Source organism: Ovis aries, chromosome 1, assembly GCF_016772045.2.
Source record: "Ovis aries strain OAR_USU_Benz2616 breed Rambouillet chromosome 1, ARS-UI_Ramb_v3.0, whole genome shotgun sequence".
Lineage (NCBI taxonomy): Eukaryota > Metazoa > Chordata > Mammalia > Artiodactyla > Bovidae > Ovis > Ovis aries.
In genome coordinates, this window is record NC_056054.1 from 71633772 (window position 1) to 71646188 (window position 12417).

Sequence of the window (12417 nt, forward strand, 5' to 3'; positions counted from 1 at the left end):
TCTCTATTTAGAATCCTCTTTCAATCTGTTAGATTATATTTGCATTTGAATGGAGGACTCATTTTCTACATTCCAGACAGAGGTAGTGAAGTCAGTGGCCCATTGGCAAGGCCACTGTCAAGGAGCAGCCCTTGACGTCACAAAGGGCTCTCAACTGTGTGTATGCGCGCGTGCTCAGTCATGTCTGACTCTTTGTGACCCCATGGACTGTAGCCCCCAGGCTCCTCTGTCCATGGAATCTTCCAGGCAAGAATAATGGAGTGGGTTGCCATTTTCTGCTTCAGGGGATCTTCCCAACTCAGGATCGAAACCATGTCTCCCGTGTCTCCTGCACTGGCAGGGGAGTTCTTTACCAACTGCGCCACCTGGGATGCCCCTCAATCTAGTTTGCTTTTAATTAATTCTAGAAACTCCACTCCACTTCCCTCTCTTCCTATCTTACATTGTCCTTTTATCCAGTTTTCTTTGAACAATCCAAAAAATTTTTCTTCTGTTCTCCTCTCCAACCTTCATGTGCAACTCAAACTAACGCCCATGGGAAGAACTCTCTCCCGATAAGTCGGTGGTAGATGGCAGGCAATTTCCTCCCTTCCCTGGAAACTATGCATCCCTGCCCATTGCCGTGTGACCTGTGGTGCCTCCCACAGGGTCATGTCAGGCTTTGTCATATGTCCTGCCTGGGCCAATGGTACGTAAGCAGAAGTGACATATTGCTACTCTGGAGCAGAAGTTTTAGGAGGCAGCTTAAGTCTCCTGTGTTGGTAGGTGGGCTCTTTACCACTAGCACCACCTGGGAAGCCCTAGGAGGCAGCTTAAAGCCTGAAGACATGGCTGCCTGTTCTACCTGTTTTTCCTTTGCCCTCTATGAGAAGGAAACGGCCACCCACTCTAGTATTCTGGCCTGGAGAATTCCATGGACTGCATAGTCCATGGGGTCGCAAAGAGTCGGACACGACTAAGCCACATTCATTTCACTGTCCTGATCCTAAGAGGGGTTTCACCTTTAGATTTGGGTCCTAGAATGAATGAGAAGACATTAAGAAGAGCTGCAGTCAGCCCACAGCCTCCAAGCCATAAGTGTAACATAAAGATACCATTGTCATAAGCCATTAAAAATTTCAGGGTCACTTGCTACTGTAGAATCAACCAACACAAAGGCCAAACCATAAATAATAACTGGAACATGTACTAGTCACATTTCCCAATCACCTTTATTTATATAAAAGTATATTAAATAAATTATCTCAAAATATACAAACAGAAAAATATTACCTCTATAAATAGAAAATCCCCATATATAAAACCTCTTTTCAAATTATATAAATACATACAATGTGGACCATAAAGTTTGAAGTACCTTAAATCTTAAACTCTATATAATTTGTTGGTAGAGTAGTCTTATAAAAACATAGTTAGCTGTCAAGTGTTTCATCAACAGCATTTGTCAGTTAAAGTGCTAAACTGTAATGCATATTAAGAATGTGCCCCAAATACAAGTCTTCTGCTTTTAACACATTCATATAAATGTTTGCTAATTGTTCAAACCTCCGAAAGCACTCAAAAAAAAAAAAAAAAAAAAAGACCTTAAACACCATATTACAAAAAGACAGACGTTATAAAGTCCACCCAGTTTCACCTTACTTGCCCACATGGTTTGATGTCAGCCTCTCAAAAGTTCTCCAAAAGTCCATGCAGGAATTTTTAAGGCATTTGTTCATTTGTCTTTCCTTAGATAATCTGGCTTCAACTTGAATGTAGAAAATATACAGTATGAAACCATGATATGTGCAAAAGGTGCCTTAGTGTTAAAACAGCAATTTTAAAAACTTGGAGTTGGTTGTACCGCTCATTACATTCCAAAGTGTCTTAATGCTGGTGTTGAAACCAAGATGCTAATCGCAAGAGGTCAGATAAGAACTTTCTTTGAGCCTCAGGGTCTGTATGCTCCAGTCACTTGTGTTTCCATGTGCTCTGCTGCCTTAAGAGCTCTTGGTCACAGGGCAGCACGAGCTCCGCAGCTGGCAGAAAGATCCAAGAGCAGGATCTTTTATGCAGCGTTGAGGGGCATGTTCTCCTTCCCACTTTGCCCTGCTCTCACCTTCCTGCACTTGTGCAGAGTCACAGACAGGACGACGATGAAGATGATGATCACAAGCATCACTGCTCCAATGATGAAGAAAAGTTCTGAAAAATAAAAGGTACCAAGTCAACTCAGAGAGAGAGCCTGAATCTCATTTTTCAGTGGGCAGAACCCAGGGCATAACCCCAAATTATACCATCCAGCTTTTGTGTAACTTGAAATCTCCTTTCTCCACCACACATTTCTGTTAGGAAAGAATCTCTCAAACCCTAGATGTTTGCAGGCAATTGACAACAATGAAAAAGCATTTAACAAACTGGATAATGCTCACAGTCTAGAAAGATACATGTAGATGGAAGCAAGAATAGCTGTTAGAAACAAGTGGCTAAAGATGATGCCGAGCTGGGTAGCAATGATTATAGTAGAAGATGAACTATCAGTGCAAAGAGAGATACAGAGTGCTACCCAGATTCACATAAAGAAGACATAACTGGTTGGGGCAATAAGAAGGCTTCCTGGTAGAGGTGGCACATGAAACGATTCTCAGAGGACACATTTCAGCAGAGAGAGAAGAGGCAGGGGAAGCAGTGATCTAGGTGTGCGCGAAGACAGCGAGGCAGGGGAACTCAAGCTGGCTTTAGGAAGATGGATGTGAGGGCTGCGGGTGTGATGGCCCAAATGGTGCAGGACCTGGGAGAAGGAGAGCCCTTTGCTTTTGTCATTGTCAGTTAACAGGAGAGAATTTTTAAAGTGACTTTAAAATATTTAAACTACCTCTCAGCAAGGCACTAGGTCATTATTACTATCCTCTCACTCTTCTGTTCCCTTACTCAGAGCACAATCCCAATCAAGCCTGGAGGCAGATTCCTGGGCTCTCAGTCTCGTGCACATGTCTGAGCCTCCATGGCACCTCCAGACAAGATCCACTCCTCACCTGGTGTCTGTGCTGTGGTGTGGCACATGTGTGCACACGTGTGCCAATGAGGCACACACATGTACACATGTATCTGCTAGCCCCAATCCCTTTGCTTCATGGGTTATGACCCTGGGCCAACAGCAGCCCATGATAGGTGCTCACAAACGTCTATGGGGTGTTGCTATACCCAGTTCCCCAGGTGAGCTGGTGAAGCTCACCACAAACCAGGAGTATGAAAAAATGCCCAGAGAAATCTGTGATTTGATACTAAATCCTAAACATCTACCATGGGCCCAGGGCTCGCTCAGCTTAGTGCATGCTAGGTGCTAGAGAAAAAAAAAAAAAAAAACTAAAAAACACCTGTTAATACAAGGGAATGACACAGAAACTAAACGTCTAAAATCATGAGTACCCTCCCCCTGCCCCAACCACAAGAAACCCTGAAGACAGTACGTCTAGTCCTGAGGGTGTAGCTAGTCCCGCGGAAGGCAGCCCTGCCTCCCAGACCGCGGGCAGAGCCTCACCTGTGGCCAGACCTTTCTCGTGGCTAGTGCACACGATGGGACTTTCTGGACTCTTCTGGTTAGCTCTTCGTGATAGAATCACTGCTTGAACATGGAAACAATAGTTTTCGCCTTTATCCACATCAATCAAAAACCCATTAGTGTTTGTCGTGGCCTTTTTCTGTTAAAAGATAAGAGTTCTTTATTCATCCAGGCTCAGAGTGAATTCTGTTGCCTTTACTAAGTCCGTGTGGTAGTAAAATGAAAGTGTTAGTCGCTCAGTTGTGTCTGACTCTGCAACCCCATGGACTGTAGCCCGCCAGGCTCCTTAGTCCATGGAATTCTCCAGTCAAGAATACTGGAGTGGGTAGCCATTCCCTTTCCCAAGGGATCTTTCCAGCTCCGGGATAGAACCTGGGTCTCCTGTATTGCAGGCAGATTCTTTATGGCCTGAGCCACCAGGGAAGCCCAGCCTATGTGGACACATCTGACATAAAGATTGGAAGTCAGTTGGCTCATCAAGCTCCCCCTGATAACTGCTAAGGATTTTTTCCCCCAAGGATGAAGACACTTTGGATACAGTCAACCCAATATTTAGCCCCATTAGAAGATATCTGCAAGAAAGGAAAAAAGGAAAGAAGTACTAATTGTTGAATGAAAAACAAATTCTGTCTCTGGGATCCTCAATAGAAGAAGAAATGTGGGAGCTAGTGGGAACCTTAGAGATGACTGGTCTGCCCCTTGGCTGGGAATCTGGGTACCCGAGGCGGGCCAGTCCAAAGCAGCTGAAGTCACAGGCAGAACCAAGACAGCAGTCTGCTTCCCACTCTACAACACTGCCCTGTCAACAACTTGCTTTGATGTTTGACTTGGAGAAGAAGTGAAATCAAGGATTTGCAATTTTTAAAAAGTCATAAAAACAAAAGAATGCTCACCTTTCCTGTACTGGAAGCTTTCCAGTAATAAAGTGTATAATTCAAGTCCTTGCCAAAAACATCCCGGAGGCTTAGAAATTTGCCGTCTGCTCTGACTAACGTACGTGCATCTTGTACGGTCACATTCAGTTTTGTCCCAACTTGTTCAAAACTCCGAATTGTTGGCTGTCCAAGGTTTGCTAAAACACAGAAAATGAGCTTCGTTGGGACTAAAGAGTTCTATACAAAGTAGAACCCCATTGAGTTATCATGGTTAATAACCACCTAGTCATCCCTCATGAAATACCTCAAAGAACCAGCTCCCTGGCACCGGAGCTGAACCAAGAGACATTCTACAGCAGTGCTGTCTAGCGGAAATGTACTGGGAGCCACAGATGTCACTTTAAATCTATCTCCTTGTGGTCTCATTAGAAAAAGTAAAAAGGTGAGTGAAGTTAATCTATTTCATTTAACCCAATATGGCTAAAATATTATAACTTTAACATTCAATCAATATGAAAACTTTGAGATCTTTCTCAAAATCCAGTGTAAATTTTACACATACGGCATTAGCTGACATTTCAAGCGCTCAACAGCCACATGTGGTTAACCAAACAGCTGCAAAAGATTCCATATTTTAGATACAATAGAGGCTGTGGGAAAGCCCACGAAATGTCCTTGGTATCTCAAAAAATCACTTTTAACCACCAGGTCTCTTTGATGGCTCAATTATCTCATGTGCTTTGGTTGAATAATAGTGAAACAAATCCTCATAATTCAATAGGAATTATAGGCAAGGATGTGTGTGTATGAGCACACAGAAATACAAACTATTTTCTCTCTTGCACCAAAAAAGGATATGAAGTAGCTTACAAGAAGCTCAAGAACGGGGCTTGCCTGTTGGCTCAGTGTTAAAGAATCTGCCGGCCAATGCAGGGGACAGGGACTCGATCCCTGATCTGGTTAGATCCCACATGCCTCAGAGCAACTACGCCCTTGTGCCGCAACTACTGAGCCTGCGCTCCAGAGCCCAGAAACCACAGTCACTGAGGCCATGCACCCTAGAGCTGGTCTCCACAAGAGGAGCCATCGAAAAGAGAAGCCTGTGCACTGCACCTAGAGAGGGGCCCGTGCAGCAAGGAGGGCCCAGCACAGCCAAAAATAAAAATAAATGGAAATTATTTTAAAAGATCCTCATGAACTATAAAAGAAATCATGAGGATGCTGCCCAAGGAGGGAGACTAAATATCAATGAACCTGTAGTTACTGTCAGTGGTCATGGGTGGGGTCTAAGCTTAGAACCGGGAGAGGCACACAGCTAAAAGCACTAAGGAGTCTGAAGACAGGCTCTGGCAGACAGAGGCTCAGGGCAGGTTGTCCGATTCACCTGGGGTGAGGCTGCCCCCTGTTTCCACCCTCAGAGTAGACACTAAGGGGAAAGGGGCTGCCTGTTCCTCTGCCCCATTCCCTCCACCCCTGCCTGGAGAAACTCCTCATGGGGTATCAGCGGGGTAAACATAAAAACACCAATAACACAACACTTTCATTCTAAATCTTCTACCAGAGCCGCTGATTTCACTCTTCTCAGTGTGCTACATGTGTGTTTATTTAAAACACTTAGTTCAGAACCATAGCCATGATCAAAAATCTGCATCTCCTACTTGGCAGGAATCCTTTGTACTCCCTTAGCAGAGGGTGGGGAGAAAAGCATTCTGTGTTTTCAAGAGCAGCACGAAGGAAGCAGGACGGGAGCTGGCCCGGCAAGGACCAGCATCACAGGACTCAAATCCTGGTCAAGCGAGGAAAAAGGTCAGCAAGCCCAACGACGGGATGGGAGGGAAACTGAACTTTCCCAGTGGATTTGTAACCTTCTGTGAAAAACCCTAATTGGGACTTCTGGTCTGATGATGGGACGCAAAATTCAGAAGATATATAAAAGCTCCTAAATATTGGGTCAGTCAAAAATTTCATTTGGGCTTTTCCATAAGATCTTATGGAACTTTTTGGTCACCAATCTATATGGGGAAATATTGGAACTGCCAGCCTTTTGTGAATTTCCTACTCTCTGCCCCCTATCCAGCCAGTTACTGGTAGGGTCTGGAGACAGACTGGTGGAGAAAGCTACTTGATGACATTTTTATCAACTCCAAAGTTCACATCCCATGAGCCTCCTACCACATCCAGAATGGGCGAAGAGGGCTGTGGCGCTTACTACTTTCTGAGAAAAAGTGTTTATGGATAAACATTTTTTAATGTAATCATTCCTAAGGGTCACAAGTTCACAGAATATTTAGAGATTTATGAAAATAAGAATGAAAGGTTACTACAAATTGAGCTACTTACTCTCTAGGTAGGGTGTGAACTCCGGGGAGTTGGCAAACGGAGGCTCCACAGTGGAAATGCTGGTGTCCTCCGGGTAGGAAAGGACCCTCGCCAAATACGTCTCGTTCACATTTTTCACAATCTCATCAGTGACGTCGCACTCCGTGTTTGTTGTGTGAAAGCATTTGTTTTTCCAGTTTCCTAATCTAGGGCTGAGGAAAGGAAGGAAGAGAAATGGAGCATTATGATTTGCATCCAACAAGGTAACTGTTTTCTGGCTGGGCTGCTGTGTTCCTACACTGACTTCCACAGCAATCCCGAGGAGGCCTTTGCTACGCTGAGCACTTCAGGTCCTCTCAGCAACCTTTGGTGGGGGCGAGGGGGCGCTCTGAAATTGCCTTTGTTCTTACAGATAAGGCTACTCACTGAGGCAAAGGGAGGTTGGGTGACCAGCGCAAAGTCACACAGCTGGGTTTCTGAGCCAGACAGGAGTTTGACTACTGGGTCTGTGCTCTGAATCATTTCGTTAAATACCTTTCTTAAAATGTGGATGATCTGTCATGACTCTGTGGGAGAAGGGACAATTTTCCATCAAGACTCAATTATTTATTAGTCTACTTATTATATGATTATATTCTGTTTATCACATTCTGTATTCTATGTAGAATATAGTCAATGCAGTTATATAGTCTATATAATAATACATTCTATTCTATTACATTCTATTGTAACCATTATTGGTGTGGTTACTTAACAGTTATTAAAACTACCATAAGCCAGGTGCTCTACTGGACCCTTAAACATGTTACTTCGTTTGGTATTAATCCTTTCAAGAAAGTACTGGCTCTTTCTCACATATGAGGATACTGAAGCTCAGAGCTGCTACATAACTTGTATAAGGTCTTACAGCTTATGAGATGAGAGCTGGGTCTGTTCTTCTCATTATATGATCAGTACTTGCCTCCCTCACTTTCACAGGATGAGCCATCAAAAATTATAGAGTAACAATACAGGTAGTGTCTGTCAAAGTCTGAGACTAAGAGACAGATCTGAGTCTCTCTTAAGACAGAATTTTCTTTTGTAAGATATCATCGAAGAGAAAATGATTTAAAGAAGCACTAAAAATGAAATTATCCTGAAATGATATAAAGAACTTCTATGAAAAACGTGAAACTATTCTGCAGACCTGAAACACTTCCTAGAAAAATGTCAGTGCCACTCGAGGCACTGACAAGTGTGCCACGCGAGCTGACAGCTGCTCCGTTGTTCCCCATCGTCAACCCCCAGAGTGTCCTGCCCGTCATTCCAGGCCACACTCCAGTCCCACCTTCTACAAGAAACTCCAGATCTCCTTGCTCAGAACTGATCTCTCCCTTCCCTGGCCCCAGCACGGATATCTCATTAAAGCACTTAAGTGAGCCTGGTACTTCCAGCCCTGTGCTCCTCCAACAGTGGGGCTTTAGGGCTTGCACATGGCCAGGATTTGTGGAGCATTAGATGGTTTACATTTAGAGGCTGAACTGGGGAGGAAACAAGCTGCCATATGGATTTAACTGTCTAAATCCAGTCATAAGAATCATAAATAAGAATCTTTTAAAAGTCTGAACTAAATAACCAGGCTAAGAGGGTATGGACAAACATACTCTTGGTCCGTAAATTCACAAACTAAGATTAAGACAGAAATATATTTACATACTCTTGAATTTCTCTAGTTTTCTGTGATAAAAGTAGAGATGCAGCCTTAATTCCAGAATGACCAGAATGCATTTTTGAAAACGGCATCATTTCTATTTTTAAAAGTGAACAAGCACCTGATGATTCTTCTCCACTGCTATGGCAAACAAGTTGTTCAGATAACAGGAGAAACACTTCTGGGTGCTGTGGCTACATTCCATCTGAGAGATAGCATTTGCGGTTCCTTCAGCTCACAGGAGGAACCACAGACCTCTGAAAAAACCTAGCACAGGTAATAATCACCAAAAGTTATAGAGCTTTTAAGTACTGCGAACTGGTTGGGAAGGGGCAATTCTGCAGTCAGTTCCTCTTGACTGCTATTATCAGCATTAACACTATAAACGCCTCCGAGGTTCCTCTGGGTATTGCAAAATCTCCTGATTTGGAAATAATAAAAGTCCCGCCTGAACTTCTAAAAAATCCCAACAGAATTCAGACCCACCAATTAAGGAGCAGGTTATTTTCTACAAGCTCTGGAAGTTCCAATTTAGAATTTATGGAACCAGTATTTCAGGGGATGGTTGGGTGGCAAGGCTTGAGCCAGTAACACTTTGCGACTGAAAACTGCTTCCAAAAGGGAAAAATGCAGTTGGAGCTCCAGGCACAGCTGTGGCGCCTTGTGTCTGGGGACAGGCTGGTGGTGGGGCGGCTGGCTCTGGAGGAGCCGCGGGTCAAGATGCTTTCTCTAGGGAAGAGGACCGGGAGGGAGAAATGTGCACTGAGGGGACCAGGGGGAACGGCTCTCTTTCCTCCTCCGGGCTCTGGAGTCTCACATAAGACTCACGCAGACCCACTGAGAAGGTGGGGGTGCGCCTTGCTTCCTGACCCTGCTGTAAGCACACCAAGGTAAATCCCTTACCTTTCCAAGGCGGTTTCCTCGTCTATAAAATGACTACTATGGTCCCTTTACCTAGGAATCCCATTTACCCGTGGGCTGGTAACGGAAGAGTGCAGGTCTCCGGCAGGGGCTTGGGACCTCTCACAGTTCCTTCAGCACACGAGGATAGATGGCCCGCTGGGCCGGACACAACACAGGGCCCGCGGGCGCCCCCAAGGGGCAGCTCTGCGCTAGGCTGTTTGCACACGGGGGCCATGTCCGCTTAAATAATAGCAGCCTTGCAGTTGAGAACTTAAGACTTGACACGCTTAGGTAACAGTAGCTTTGCAGTCTGACAACTCAGAATTGACAGTCTAAATGTTTAAAAATCTGGTAAATCAGAAATATGTTTTCTCACGTTCACCAAACTTAAGATTCAATATATTTAGGAGGTAAGCATCCTTCCTAAAATCTTTTCGCTACTCAGAAACAAAGTGTCTACTAAGGTAAACTTCAGCCCTGCCTGCATTTGTGGAATTAGTAACTTTCATCAAGTGGAATCTGATTTGACAAGTTTGGCCATAATTGTAATTATTACCTCTACTTTTAAATTCCTCTAAATCTTTCTTTGTATATATACAAGCATGTATGCATGCACACACAAATTTTCTTCCCTGTTGACTCGGCAATAGTTGTCATGAAGTTGATGTTGAAAAAAAAAAAAAAAGAACATCTGCCTAAAAGACCCACTCCATACTTAAGAGCTGCATTTCAAATGCTATAAAAGACTTGGTACAAGTTAAACAAAACAGCAAAAAAACCTTTAATTTTAGTCAGCGACATGTCTGTGCCTTCTACAAGGAGTCTTAGTTTCCATAGCTGCTGTCCTCTACTTAATAAGATCTCTACCAAGCATCCTAGAACCTTTCAGAAACCAAAAACTTGCTAAAACCAAAAACTTGATGGTGTATTCCTTCCCTGCTCAGTGAATCACGGATTTGACCTCCTCCAGGGTCATGTATGCAACGGAATTTTGAATCATGAATCCAAAGAGTAATGAATCAAACACTGCTTAAGGGCAACGTATACGTCCAAACTCCTCCCTACCTCTTCTCTAACATGTTAGATCCAGCTGGCAGTCTAGACAGCACAGAAAAGGCTGTGTGTACTCAGAGAAATGAGTTATCAGTGATCCACGACCACATCTATCAGTGCCACCACGGCTTGCTCAAGAAAGTTCACATCTCCACAGCTTATACTCACAAATTTCCCCAATCATCTCCGGAAACCAAACATTCTATCAGTTTAAGGTCAGTGTTACAGACTCCGGCCAGCACATTACCATGAATGCCCTCTTATTCTCTGTTATCTGTTAAATAATTTCATCCGTCAATCAGCTTTAAAGACATCCGTATTCAGCACAGGAAAGTGGAAACAACAAAAATCTTATTTTTCTTTCTTTGGTACCTAGCTTACCTTATCTGAACAGTGTAGACATAATTGATGGGTTTGGGTTCCCACTCCAAAATGGTCTTGAAATTAGTTGACTTCCAAGTTATATTATATGCTACCACTACATCTGTAGTGCCTTTAAACAACAGAGAAACAGTTTAATGTTTACATGAACTTCTCAGCACACAATTTTATGTTGATGGTATAAAACATTCCCACTCTGTACCATCATCATAAACCTCACATTAATATTTTCCTAACCACAAAAGCTTTAACTGAATTATCATAAGAAAAAAATCGGCAATATTTTCCTAAACCCAGAGGTTCCTCATGGCAAGACGACCTGGTGATCTAAGGAAACACACAATGGTCTTGAAGTCCTTGTATGAAATTATTCGCGGGGAAAGCCCTGTGATAACGACCTGGAAGCACAGCTCAGGAGCCTTCTGGGGCCCAGGGTATCCACGGACCAACTGGAGAAGGGGGAAGGGCAGGATTCCAGGTTTAATTTAGCAAGGAAAGCCGGCTAGGATGGGTTTCTGCAAACTATGTTAAAGGGCAAAGCCCACATATGTCGGAAGAGTTAGGACTGCATCCAATAAAAAACAAATCTTGACTTTTTTCACTTTTATCTAACCCCATGAATAATTTCAGTCACTATTTCAGAAACTTCCACAAACACCCCAGCAGACAATAAGCCTGTACACTGTCGGCTGTATTCGGTTAGGATGCCTTATTGTTAAGGTCTTCTTTGCCAGTTCTCAGAAAGTTAGTCTCTGCCTGCATCTCACACAGAACAGGCTTACAGGGCCTGCTCCATTTTGGAAGGACTGACTAACCCAATCTAAAACACTGACGATCAAGAGAAGACCGAGAGCCGTTTCTCATTAAGGAAAGTCCACATACAATGAAGGATAACATTCAAACATTGCCTGTCGACCCCTGCAGGTGCGGAGCCTTGTCCCATCATTTTCAAGGTGTCGGCTCACTGGGAAACTAAAGCGAGAGCCCCAAAGGCACTTAGGCAACAATGGATGCCCAGGGCAAGCATCTCGAGCAGAAGGGGCGGCGGGTCCCGGGCGAGCCGCACCTCGGGGCGGCAGGGAGAGCCCGCGGTCAGCCAGACCCGTCCTCCCTCCTCCCGGTGGCTCACCCCAGGGCTCTTCGAGGCGGGTGCCACTCACCGGCGACTCCGGCCACCTGGATGAGGACTAAGCCGAATAGAAGAGCCCGAGCGACGGCGGCCTGGGGGCAGGGCACCCGGAGCCCGTTGGGGGTCGCCATGTCCCCGCGCTGACGGCGAGGTCTCAAAGATTCTGCTGAGCCCCGGAGGCTGGAGAAGTGAGGATGCTGCGGAGGCTGGGCTGGAGGCACCTGGGGCTGCAGGATGAACCGGGAGGGACGTGGAGAGCCCAGAGTTTGCGGGAGCCAGTCCCCGCCGCGCTTTAAAGAGCTAGGCGCACGTTTGCGCCTCCGCCCGTGCGGAGTCCGCCCCCGCCTCTCCTCCCGACTCCCCGCCCCCGGCCAGCCTTCGTCGCCTCGGTGGGCGGCCCCCGGCGAGTCCACACCCCGCCCCGCCTCCTCCCAGTAGGAAACTCCGGGACCCTGCAAGGACTGATTCACCCGTGATTCAACCCGCCGCCGAGCGCGAGCGTCCTTCGGCTGCTGGCCGGTCCAGG

The 12417-nt window shown here is 45.2% G+C and overlaps 1 protein-coding gene across 1 annotated transcript; it reads right to left on the reverse strand.

Moving 5' to 3' along the window:
- Positions 1-1192: 1192 nt before the first annotated feature.
- F3 (coagulation factor III, tissue factor) lies at positions 1193-12159 on the reverse strand. The gene is made up of 6 exons (XM_027972225.3): positions 11923-12159; positions 10763-10874; positions 6757-6947; positions 4435-4613; positions 3521-3680; positions 1193-2184 (listed from the first exon to the last, which is right to left on the reverse strand). Exons 1-6 carry the CDS (start codon positions 12020-12022, stop codon positions 2048-2050), a joined length of 879 nt encoding a protein of 292 aa, XP_027828026.1. The 5' UTR covers positions 12023-12159; the 3' UTR covers positions 1193-2047.
- Positions 12160-12417: the final 258 nt, after the last annotated feature.

Bases quoted from the DNA above. Each gene is read 5' to 3' on its own strand.
- F3 (XM_027972225.3), bottom strand. From the start codon at position 12,022: ATGGCGACCCCCAACGGGCTCCGGGTGCCCTGCCCCCAGGCCGCCGTC. The intron at 6,948-10,762 runs GTAAGCTAGGTA...TCCTTTCCTCAG, and splicing joins GTCTACACTGTTCAGATAAG to CCCTAGATTAGGAAACTGGA. The intron at 2,185-3,520 runs GTGAGGCTCTGC...TTTATTTTTCAG, and splicing joins CGAGAAAGGTCTGGCCACAG to AACTTTTCTTCATCATTGGA.